Genomic DNA, 12522 nt, shown 5'->3' on the forward strand with positions numbered 1-12522 from the left:
ACCTTGCTCTGTGAAAAGATACTGAGCGATCAAAAGAGACAGGTGGAGTACAGTGAAGTCAGAGGTGAGGCAGTTGAGAAAATTTAAAGGGTTAAGGCAGACACTGAGAAAAGTTTCTGAGGGTAGTAGGAATGAGGCCCATAGAAAAGGGTGGAAGAGGCCTATTTTAGGGGCCTCATCTGTTTCTCAACTAGCAGCTTCACTCAGACCAAGCAGATGTGGTTCTTGATAGAAGTTGACACATGCTCTCTGAAGAATTAGATGCAGGCCAACCAGAGTCCATCATGCTGGGAGAAAACTAGGAGCAGGTTATTATGTGGGATCCTTGTCAAAAGTCTGCCTCCTTCCCTTAGGGCCTATGGCTTCATTCCCCTAATTGAGGAAGACATCTTGGCTTGGAAGCCTCAGTCCTCAGCTCCTTACTCTGTTAGACAGACAGGAAGTGAGACAAAGGTGGGGCAATAAAACATGAAGGTTCCTGAACTCATATGTAGAGCTGTCTTTTTGAATTCCCATCTGGCTTTCTCCTTGCACTTCCTTTCTGCAGATAAAGCTGCATGTGCCATGGGAAGTGCAGAAGAATAAGTGGGTTCCACTGCCTTTGAGTCCTGGTGAGGCATCTGTCTTCTAGCCTGGTTTGGAAGGGGTCTGGTTCTTGGGGCACTGCCATTTCCTGCTGTACAGAACAGGGAAGGGGAGCAAGAGGTTAGCCAGATGTGTAAATAGGGCTGCATTCTGAAGAAACATCTGCTCTGTCTTCCAGAACTTGCGGCTAAGCCTTCAAGGGTGGGTTCTGCTCTCTGGCGCCCTCTGCTGTGGCTGAGCAGAACGGATACTACTGTGGGTTGGGACAAGAGTAGAAATTCCAAGCAACTCTTCCCTGGGCTGAATTGGGTTAGGTTATCCAAGACACAGATGGCCAGGGCTTGGGTTGTGAAAGGTGAGTAGAATGGTAACACGGAAGATAAGACTGACTATGCTCTTCATGTTTGCCGTACCATGGTGATTCTGTAGAACTGTACATGTCAACACATGGATGTGAATGGATGTTAGTGCTTGTCCAGTCCAACCTCTTCATTTACTAGCAAGGAGCATATCTTGGAAAATACATGCAGCAGGTAAAGGTCAGACCATCAGTAGAACAGGAAATTCAGAAGAGTAGGGTATGGGGGGATGAGGAGAAATCTTCACCTCTCCCAGATTATCCATGAAGGATCATATGAGAGCTTGGAAACTGCTAGAATAATATGTTTGAGATTATAGGTGGGTTGCTTCTGAGGGGAGGAGGCAAAAAATAACATGGTACTCCAGGAAGGGCATGCTTCTGAAATATGGAGGATCAGGACTAGGAGAAACATGCTGAGAAAAAGAAGATGGTGGCCATGAAGATAAAACACTGGAAAGGTGATCCAAACCTTCAGTGTTTCCTTAAAGTAATCAAAACAGTTGGAATGGCTACACTAGACTCTGTTCCTGTACTAGAAGAGTACTTTCTAGAGCCGAGAAAGAAGTGATATGCAGACTGAATGTGGCCACAATATTTCAGGCCTGTTAAATAATGAAACCCGCATCAAGGCACATTCCAGTGAAATTTTTGAATTCCAAGAATACATTTTAAAACCCTATTTGCACGAAGGCAGGAGGAAAAAAGAAAGGTACAAAGGAATATCGATCAGGCTTATGCCAGAGGTTTTCCCTCTGAAACCCTGGAAGACCATGAATTAATTGCCACAGCCATAATGTTTTGAAAGAAAAGATGGTGACCCAAGAAAGGTAAATCCAGTCAAATCACCATTCCAACAAAAGCAAATGCTCCATGTCTTTGGTCAAGTCCCCTGAGATGGGAACTGCATACCTGACCTGCAGGAGGTTGACTGGGAAGTGTGTTCCAGAAGCACACCTGCCGAAGTGGTGGGCAGGGGGAGGGGTGAGGTAAGCAGACCAGGGCAGCCAGAAGAGCTGAGCTGCAATCCATTTTGGCCAATTCCATATGGAGCTCTGGAGCTGAGGAAGCCCTTTAGAATTATCTCAAATTGAGCCAAGGGGGGCCTCCTCCACCTACAGAGATGAGAGGCTGCCCCTAGCAGAGAAGTGGCCCTGGTCCAGGCAGCCTCCTTTCACTTATAGCAGTTCTGAGAGGGGCTTCAAACTGTGACCATCAGAAGCTAGGGAGTGAGCACCTCAATCCTGAAGGGATCTGGGTAGAATCTTTAACACCACATTGTTAAAAAAAACATATTACCTGAAGGTATACTCTGGACACCTAAGGAAGGACTGTGACAATATAAAAAGACAGGAGCATTTTCCTAATTTATTTTTAACCTCAAACCCTATTTGGCTACATATTTCAAACAACCATGGGGCACACTGGTCCCTGAGTTTTCCCAACTCATTCTTGCCCTTACTTCTAGAATGCCTTCCACAGCCAGGTGGAATCTCCTACCACAATTTATGTCCGCTTAGAAAAGCACCTGGTAAGTTTCTCTCCTGTGTTTCTTAACAAGGATTCATCTGTTTACAAGGTTAGAACGTTATTTTGGGTGCATTAGCAAACCCAAAGGCTTTCATTCGCCTGGCAGAAAAGCAAAGTTCCATATGGCAAAACAACAGCCATTTTATTGAGGAGTTAATGATGATTTTCTGCATCTTTAAAATCCTTGCCGAGAATAGCACCTTTCCCCCACCCCCAAGCAGGATTGTCCTAGACAGGGCTGCTCTGGAGAGGCTATGAGAGGGGAGAGAGGGAAGGGAAGTTCACCTTTTATTCCATGCTCTTTTCTTTACAATGAGTACATCAAGAAAATAGCCATCAAGATTATTTATGTAGGGGCGCCTGGGTGGCTCACTCAGTTAAGCATCTAACTCTTGATTTCAGCTCCAGTCATGATGTCACAGTTGTGAGATTAAGCCCAGCGTCGGTCTCCATGCTGACAGCGTGGAACCTGCTTGGGATTCTCTCTCTCCCTCCCTCTCTCTCTCTCTGCCCCTCCCCTGTTCGCTATCTCTCTCTGTCTCAAAATAAATAAACATTTTTTTAAAAAGATTATTTTGGTAAATCAGCCATCAAGTGGATTCCATTTCTTTTTATTCTTAGTAAGGAAAAAACTGATGAACCCAATGGTAAATACTGTTTGCCGCCATGACCTCCATCTAGAGCTCATGGCTGTTTCTCTTGGAGTTAAAAATTCAGATTATTTAAACTACTTTATTTACATTTTACATTTTTTTGCATTTTCTAAATCTTCAATATGTTACTTTTATGACTAAACAAAATAGATGCTATTCCAGATCAATGTAAGTGACCACACATATACCATGAGACCACAAATGAAGTCAAAGTAAACTCAGACATTAACTGTTATTATTTCTAGAGAAAAGGTGTAGGAAAAGGAGTGATATTTTTTTCATTTCTTCAGTGTTACAGATGTTTGCTCATAATTAATTTTCTTTTGTATTTTACAGTGAAATGTCAAATTGTAAAATTTCCTTAAAGAGCAGAGGGTGGGGGGTGCTGTTTGGCTCAGTCGGTTAAGCATCCAACTTCATCTTATGTCATAATCTCACATGAGTTCAAGCCCCGAGTCAGGCTCTGTGCTGACAGCTCAGAGCCTGGAGCCTGCTTCTGATTCTGTGTCTCCCTCTCTCTCTCTGCCCCTCCCCCACTTGTGCTCTGTCTCACTGTCAGAAATGAATGTTTAAAAAAATAAATAAAAAAGCAGAGGGTAGGTTTAATTGTTTGTTTTAAATTAGGACTGGGGATGACTGGGTGGCTCAGCTGGTTAAGGGTCTGACTCTTGATTTTGGCTCAGGTCATGATCTCATGGTTCATGGGATTGAGTTCCAAGTTGGGCTCTGTGTTGAGTGTGGAGCTTACTTGGGATTCTCTCTCTCCCTCTCTCTGTTGCTTCCCTGCTTGCGTGCTCTCACTCTACCTCTTTCTCGCGCGCGCGCTCTCAAAATAAGTAAGTAAACATTAAAAATAAATAAATTAGGATGCACCTACCATCTCTCTACCCAGACTAACAAATCCTTTGGGAAGTTCTTAGCCTACATCCCAGTTGCTGCCCTGTTGGGCAGGCACTTCTGGTGGTCACGCTGGTAAGGCAGGTGCTGAGATGATTTTAGCCTGGGGATGGGGGCAAATCACAAAATTCCTAATTCATTTGTAGTGAGAGAGAGGGAGAAAGTGGAGTCCTTTCAGGGTGGAAATGTATATCTGGGCAGATGGAATCTCCCTTCCCCTCCATCTAGATCTCCCTGGGAGGTGCTGTCTGGCCTAATCACTAGAGTGTGGGCTTTGGCCACCACAGGCTTCCACACCCAATCTGCAATCCCTTAACAGGAAGGGGTGGGGCAGGAAACAAAACAAAAACGCCCATTATGCAACGGAAATTAAAATGGAGCCTCTACCCCTGCTACCAATCCCCTCTACCTTGCTTGACTTTTTTTCTCCATAGCACTTATTACCCCCTAAGACACTATACAGCTTATTTTCATTGTTTATTGTGTCATCCTGACTCACCTACAAGAAGGCAGGAATCATTGTGTTGAGTGATGTATCCCAAGTGCCCAATATGGAGCCTAGTACATGGTAGTTGTTCGGTACCTACTTTTGAATAACATTCAAGACAACTGAGGGGCGCCTGAGTGACTCAGTCAATTGAGTGTCCGACTTCAGCTCAAGTCATGATCTCAAGGTCCACGAGTTTGAGCCCTGCGTTGGGCTCGTGCTTACAGTTAGGAGCCTGGAGCCTGCTTAGGATTCTGTCTCCCTCTCTCTCTCTGCCCCTCCTCCACTCACTCTCTCTTTCTCAAAAATAAATAAACATTAAAAAAATTGACAACAAACTTATGGGATAAAAGGAATGATAAGCTACATGAAGCAGAAGAAGAAAGCAAGATAGCATATACTGCATATTTGCAACCAAAAATACAGATGCACTTGAGAGGGAATGACAGTCTGGAAGGAAACACAGCAATTGTTGATGTTGATTACAAATTTGAGGACTGTGGGTGATTTCACTTTCTTCTGGTTTTTTTGTTTGTGTGTGTGTGTGTGTGTGTGTGTGTGTGTGTGTTTGAGAACAGGGGAGAGAGGGTGTGCATGGCAGAGAAGCAGGGGGAGAGAGAGAGAGAGAGAAAGAGAGACAGAGAGAGAGAGAGAGAGAGAGAGAGAGAATCCTAAACAGGCTCTATGCCCAGTGTGGAGCCCAATTCGAGGCTTGATCCCACAATCCTGGGATCATCACCTGAGCCAAAATCAAGAGTTGGATGCTTAACCTACTGAGCCACCCAGGTGCCCCTTGTTTTTTAGATCATCTGACTCTTGGTGTGCAAGTTCCACCTCTCTGATCATACAAAACTGTGTACTTGAAAAAAGGAAAAGAGGTGGGGTCCTGAGCCAGCCACAGTCCGTGCAATGTGGGTGTCTTGGTGCTGGAGGTGGCCCCTGACCATCAGAATGGACCATCACTGCTTGCAGGAAATACCAACCCCACCCACACCCATAGGAGTCCTGGGGACATCCTCCTCCTTTTTATGGGCCTGGAATCTCCCTGTCATTAGTGCCCCTGAAGTGAAATTTTTCTCTTATTGGCCACTTCCCTCCCCGCTGAGTTAGCTGAAGCCTGTTGTAAGATGATGCAGTGTTTTGGTAATACTGTAGTTTGAATCTAGGCTAACATGGTAAGTTTGAACATTAAAGCGTGAAGTGGTTAAAATTTATTGTAGGACTACTGGTATGTGAGCGGCGTGGGACAGGATTGTCTGCTGCTCCTTCTAAAGCTGTATCTATGCCCTGGAGTCCCCATGAAAGAAGGAGCTACTTTCCAGAGCAAGAGTTGGCAGGGCAGTGCGATCCTGCACGTGGCCAGGAGGACACAGAAGCCATGGGGAGCGGCAAGGATGACCAGCCCGGCACCCCAGGCCCTCGAATTACCAGGTGTGCTGAAACATGAGAACACTCATGTCTTCTCTGGAGTGTGGCCCTCCTCAAAGCTTCTATGCACACATTGAGAATGACCTGGGAGGAACTGGGGCCGGGTCCCGAGGAAGAGGACTGTGCAACAGGTTTCTGGACAGTGTGTGGGGCTGAAGTGTGCAAAGGACGGTGATGAATGGTGTTTGGCCTTTGCTTCCAACTATACTTGAAAATCTGGCCCCCCAGCTCTGGGAGGAAAGATGTAACCTCAGAACCATCTCGGGTCTGTCATTGATTTGTATATAAAATGGTAAGCCCCTTACGTCTCCTGCTTTAACATTTCCTGCCTCCTCTATCCCTTGTATTTCTCCAGAGCCCTTATTACTAGCTAAAATCCTGTCTCTCCCCAGAAAGTGAGCTCCATGAGTCAGACATTTTATCTCTTCTACTCTGCTCATCTCTCATCTCAGAGACCATCTGGGAAGCAGTTGGTCCTCAATAAATATTGGTATGAAGTGACAGAAAGAGAGAGAGCCACAGACAAGGAGACGCATCTTTATAAAGAATGTTTTGATTTATTTTATTACTTTAAATCTGAACCTGCATAAAGTGATGGTTAGTTGCACAAGCTCAAAGCATCCCCATGACATGGAGACAAGCTCAGGTTGGGACCTCTGCCACTCACCATCAAGTCCTGTGGCCACAGCCATCAGCCCTGTGACTTAATTTGTACCCACTGAGGCTGTGACAGTCCCAGCTGCAAGCGACTCAGAGGGGTCTGCTTGGGGAGCTGGTGGGAAGGGGAGAGGGATCGCTCAGGAGGGGGGCTTGCTCCTCTCACAGACTGTGACCACGTGAGAGGGGGCACCTGAGGAAACGCAAGGAAGGTGCATGGCGCCTGGGAGCTCTGGGGTAGAGATACCCAGTTCTTGCACCGGGTGACTCAAAATGGGGTGCCGATCCCCCAAAAGGATACAAAGAGGACCTAAAAGGAACTTAAGCTTGAAGTTTCTGAGAAGCAGCTCCAGTTCTCTTCCTGCTTGTGCTTGCTCGCTCGCTCTAACCCCTCTCTCTTTGCACAAATTCACCTTTGCAAAGACCCCCTGCGGCCGGGCCCTGGCAGACGCCAGCCAGCCCTCCCATGCAGGTGCACAGGCATGCTCCGTGAGGTCCCCTGCCACTGTGGCAGCCCCCGCAGTGGGGTCGACTCGCTCACACGTTGGTGTGCTGTGAGGCAGAAGACGCGATGCTGCCTGGCTGGCTTCGGCCCGAGGGTGCCGAGCTGGCCGCCCGGCTCCTGCTCCGACGCCCCCCTCCCAGGCTCCTTGGGGCTGGCTCGTCCATCAGCTTGAGTTTCTCGTGCTCCTCCTTCAGGAAGAAGTCCACCAACAGGCCCTTTTCTTTCTTGATCTGGTCACTGATGTCCGTGGGGATATCTGGGATCATCCAATCCACAAGGACACTCAGGAACATCACGAGGTTCTGCCAAAAAGAAAGGAGAAGGGTTGCGAGGAGAGGCCCAGCCCAGTGGGTCAGAGTGAGGGTCTCAGCAGCGGGACTGGCAGTGTGATGCCATGGTGGCAGTGGTGGAGAGCACAGATCCAGGGGCAGGATACCTCCATGTTCCTCTGGCTCTTCTACTTACTGGCAGGTGGTCTTAACCAATGAGCAGAAGTGTCTGTCCTGCAGGGTCAGAACAGTAACAGCACCTGCCTCCCAGAGTTGTTGCAAGGATTAAGTAAGTCAATACCTTGCACGCAGTGGAGCTTGAGAAGTGTCACCTATTGCTTTTTCCCCTCCGGTTCTTCCCGCCTGGCTTCTCAGCCTCCAGGTCCCCTGCTCCAGAGCCTTCTAGGAAGTGGGCGCAGAGCCTGCTGGCCTCTCCAGGGCTTCTGCTGGTCCAGCAGCTCCTCTCCTGCTTCCTGCTTGCCTTCTGTCCTCCATATCAGAGCCAGTCCTTTGGTTTCTGTGCTGAATTCTGGTTTCAGCAAACCTCACACTCATCCTTCTCTCTCTTCCTGCTAAGCCAGTCACACTGGCCCAGCTAGGGTCCCTGCCCCTAGCTTCTTCCCCTTCTCCTTTCTAAGCTTCTGTGCACACTTGTAATTGGCTTCCTTCTTCCACCTGTGGAGCCCCATCCCTTCCCTTGGAAATGCAGGTAAGACAGGACTACCTTACCCTGCAACATTTTCCACTGAAGCGGTAAATATATCACAACAGTGTCAGCATGGCCCGATCCCCACCCAGTTCCCCAGGCCATGCTCTGCCCAGTATGCTGCTCCAGTGGTGGCCTTCTCTGCCTGCCAATCACATGCTTGCTCTGAGATCTGGGCACAAGATCGTAAGGGTATGGCTGTCTTCCAGGCTGCAAACCTAGTCCCACCTTGACCTTGAACCTTGCTTGCACCCAGGGGCCCAGAGGAGGGCCCCAGGACCAGCTGCTGTTTCCAGAGGCTCCTGGGTGCATTCATGCTCTAAAGCTGCTTCAAGTCACACTCTTCTCTTAAGCCAACTTTCACAGTGCCAACAAATGTTACAGGTGAGCTGTGGGAAAGCCAGGGGACACCTGCAGGGGGGCATCGGAGTGGTTTTTCTAACAGACCGCCCCATCTCCCCAGAGGAAGAATGGCTATCTTCTTTAGGTGAAAGACTAGCCGAGGGGCTTCTCCACTTCCTGGGCCAGGGGCAAAGTCAGATATCTTAGAGCCCTCCAGAGATTTGCCTTCAGGGAATACAAAAGCCTGAGGGAGTGGAAGAGAAAAGGATCGTGAAGGCCGGCAGGACCCCAAGTGGGAGCTGGGGCCACGCACTTGGCGGATCTCTGCCGTGCAACCGGAGCTGTGGCCATTGTCAGAGATAGCAATCACGGGGCTCGAGTTTGCTATTCACTGAGGCATGGCCGGATGGCTCTGGGGCCCTCTCCGCCAGATGTCTCAGGGGCCGAGGCACTCTAACAAAGGAGGGAGCCAGCCGAGAGCTAGAAGAATGATTCAGAACTTGAGCCCTTTCTTGGGCTGCAGAGACCAGGCGGGACTGTTTGTCTGCATCGGGGATGAGATTCTGGTTTCCACTGCTCTTCTCACTTCCTGTCTTGTCTTACGTCTGAACGGGACTCTATCTCCACCCTGCAACTTACTCCACATCTGTCTTGTAACCTTACTCTGTGTTCTATTCTCTTGCTGCAAATCCATCCATGAATGGAAGCCCTCTCAAGAGTGCTTCCTGCCTCCTCTGGGGAGGCACTCACTTCTGCCTGCCACATGCAGACACCCCTAGGTCACAGCGCCATTAAAACCTGCAGATGAGGAGCAGGCGAAGAGCCATGTGGTCTTTACCCCTGCAGCCTGGATTCTAACTGGCTACTACTCTTTATCTGAACAACTCACCTGGAAGATTATGACAAAAGCCAGACGGGCAGACAGAATGGACCAGTACTGTTTGGAAAACTCATACGGGTTCGGGGCCCACGGCGGTTCTCGGTAATCCTTAAACCTGCCCAGAGAGAAATGTGGTGTTAAGATTGGGACGAGGTGGAGGGAAGGGGGTGCTTCTCCAGGGGGAAACCTCAAGGATGAGAGCAGCAGGCAAGCCCCTGCCTCCCCAATTTGGGAAGTAGCAGGAAGCAGGGAGGAACAAATGTCTGTGGAACTTAAGCCATGTGGACAGATCATAACATGGTCAGTAGAAGAGAATACTGACCAACCGTGGAATAAACCAACAAGTGTCCATGGAATAAAAGTACCAAAGTCCAAAACAACCAGTCTTGGCCTTGATATGTCTTTTTCCAACACTCTCTCCAACATCCCCCACAGCTTCCTCTGGTGTCTGGATTCTTCTTCCAGAGGAGCCCAAGGCAGTGGATCCAGGTTGGCTCCATGAGCTTGAGAAGGGAGGGGAGATGCCCAGAAACCTTGGACAGTTCTCTGCAGTCCAGGGGCTCAGGGAGAACACAAGCACCTGTGGACAATCCTAGGCTTCCTTTCTGGCTAGCTGTTTCAGGACCACAGCCATAGACGGGCTGGCCTTGCTTGGTAGCTGCATTCTTGCACCCCAAGGAAGGCTGACTGAGACCAAGCTCAAGGCTGAGTGAATTTGGGGAGTGGCAGTAATAGTTGCTATTGGTCAGTATCTTCTTCTACTGACCATATTTATGATCTGTCCATGTGGCTTAAGAAACAAAATGTCAGGAGCACCTTAGTGGCTCAGTCAGTTAAGCATCCAACTCTTGATTTCAGCTCAGGTCATGATCTCATGGTCAGTTGTGAGACAGAACCTGGCATTGGGTTCTGAGCTAGGCAGGGAGCCTGCTTGAGATTCTCTCCCCCCTATCCCCCCAGTGCGTGTGCACGTACATGCTTTCTCTCTCTCTCTCTCAAAAAAAGGAAAAGAAAAGAAAAAGAAAGGAAAGAAAAGAAAAGAAACACAATGTCAGTGCGTGATGTAAACTCGTGCCTCTTTCTCAGACCCGTGGAACCATCTAGGGCTTTTCCTCACCGCTGCCTTTTCACCCCCATTCTGTGATGACTCATGTTAAAAATGGCTCATTTTTTCAGACTCACTTTTTTCTAAGCCTGGAAAAGTGACAAGAGCTGGTACCAGAAGAATTATAACCCTTCGTGGAACTGTTTTCTCCCTGGAATTCAATAGATCTTTGACGTTGAGTAAAAGCAAAACAAGCCGCAGGCTGGGGGAAGGAGTAGGGTGGCATGAGGCCACCAAGTGGGGTGCATGGCTGCCAAGGAAGGCAGGGGTGGGCGGGCAGGGGACTCTGCCCGAGGAGGCGCCACAAAGGAACATGCAGAATGTGCCAATCCCTGAGCAAGGAGCTTTACTGGAAGTTTTCCCCATTGGATCTCCACCACAACATCCTTGGGCAGGCACTGATATCCACATGACACAGGGGGAAACTGAGGCTCAGGGAAAGTCAATTACTTGCCAAGGTCTCTCTCATGGCCAGCAAGAAGCAGAGTCAAGGTGAGACCCCAAGTCTGGCTGAAGGCAGGCCTTTTCTCTATTGTCACAAAGCAACTCACCAACAGCTGCGGTTTGAGGCGGGGGATTCAGAAATGGGTGCTTTCTGTCCCTTCCCTGCCCTGAATGAGCCAGCTGCCCTAAAAGATCCAGGAAAAAGCACGGTGGCTTCCCACTGTCCAAGGAGAGATGCAAGAAGAAGAGAAGGAAAAAAAGAGGAAGAGGAAAAGAGATATACACACACACACACACACACACACACACACACCCCAGAAAGAAAAAGGCACAGCGGCAGAGTCAGCAACAGAGACAGAGGCTGATACTAAGCAGTCAACTAGGGTTGGGCAGGAGGCCAGGAGCTGCCCCTTCCCCACCCCCACTTCCAACAGCTGATCACAGCTGTTGCAGGCTCACTTTGCCATCCGGATGAAAAGCAAAGCTAACTGCAGCCCAGCAAAACACCACAGGATTCAGCATATCCATCCATGGCTGAGGACAGAAGCACGGCCAACCCCAGATTATGCTTGCTGACGGGAGACAGGGAGAGCATGGCTTAAAGGACAGGGACACTTTGGAGTGGGAAAAACCCTGGCTCGCCCGCCCTCCTGCTGCTCCCCACCAAAGGATCTCACGGCAAAAGGGGATTTCTCTACTCTTCCCAAGACCTCAGGAGGCGGGACATATGCCCATTTTGTACCACAGGCACATCCCTCCCCAGGTCCAGCCCATCCCTCCTGCTACAATCAAAGTCTGTTTGTCTTGTTCTCTAGCTCCATCTAGGAAGGGACAGCTGCTCACTGGCCTTGGTGTAGGGGCCACTGCTCACTCCTCTTTTTCCCAGTCTGAAAAGAGTCCATAAATAATCTAATTCTGGTCCCACTTCTGCTCCTCACTCGCCACAGCTTTTGGAAATGTCACTTTGCCCTCCTCGAGTGTCCAAGACATTTTTAAAAGCTAACAAGCACATCCATTTAATCAAAGATCTGAGGAAAGACTAACACAGATATTTCCAGAAAGCTTTACTTGGAAATACCCCTACGCCAATGGGCTAGAGGGAGCCCTGTTGGGAATGACAGGACAAACTACCCACAGACAAGAACAAGACACAATTTAATGAGTTCTGCATCTGTTCACGTTTCCCTTTCCAAAGCTAACTTTAAAAAAAAAACTGTGACCTACATTACTAAGAAATACATTACATTAATTTTACATTAATGCACACATAAGTACATGTCAAGGAAATAAAAATTACACAAAACATGCTTACCCTGGCTGTGTGCACTGATATTTTCTGATTCTATCCTATCCTATCTTATCCTATTCTAGTCTTTCAAATGCTGACCATGATCTGCTAAGATGATTTCATAACCTGCTAGTGAACAATGACTCATAGTTTGAAAAATATGATTTCGGTAAGCCTCTGCCACCAGGTAAATGATTGGTTGTTTACATTCCAATAGAAGTTCAGATTTCATAATTGTTTAAAGTGGCATCCTAAGAAGTCAAGCTTATCAAATGTTTTCCCTGAGCAACAAGAAGACGCTAATTAAACAAGGAGATAATTAAGACTAGAAATGGCCACAAAAAATGGACTTAATTGCGTCCGCAGCAGTGACGGTTGTCTGCTAGGT

General features: G+C 48.2%; 1 protein-coding gene across 1 annotated transcript in view; it reads right to left on the reverse strand.

Annotated features, from left to right (window-relative positions):
* Positions 1–6550: 6550 nt before the first annotated feature.
* Positions 6551–12522, reverse strand: part of ANO2 (anoctamin 2) — a 257957-nt gene continuing 251985 nt past the window's right edge. Inside the window, exons 21-22 of the mRNA XM_047866504.1 lie at positions 9307–9412; positions 6551–7402 (exon numbers count right to left, since the gene is read on the reverse strand). Of these exons, the coding sequence (XP_047722460.1) occupies positions 7133–7402; positions 9307–9412 (376 nt within the window). The 3' untranslated portion in view covers positions 6551–7132. The remainder of the gene's footprint in view (positions 7403–9306; positions 9413–12522) is intronic.

Source organism: Prionailurus viverrinus, chromosome B4, assembly GCF_022837055.1.
Source record: "Prionailurus viverrinus isolate Anna chromosome B4, UM_Priviv_1.0, whole genome shotgun sequence".
In the NCBI taxonomy this organism is placed as follows: domain Eukaryota; kingdom Metazoa; phylum Chordata; class Mammalia; order Carnivora; family Felidae; genus Prionailurus; species Prionailurus viverrinus.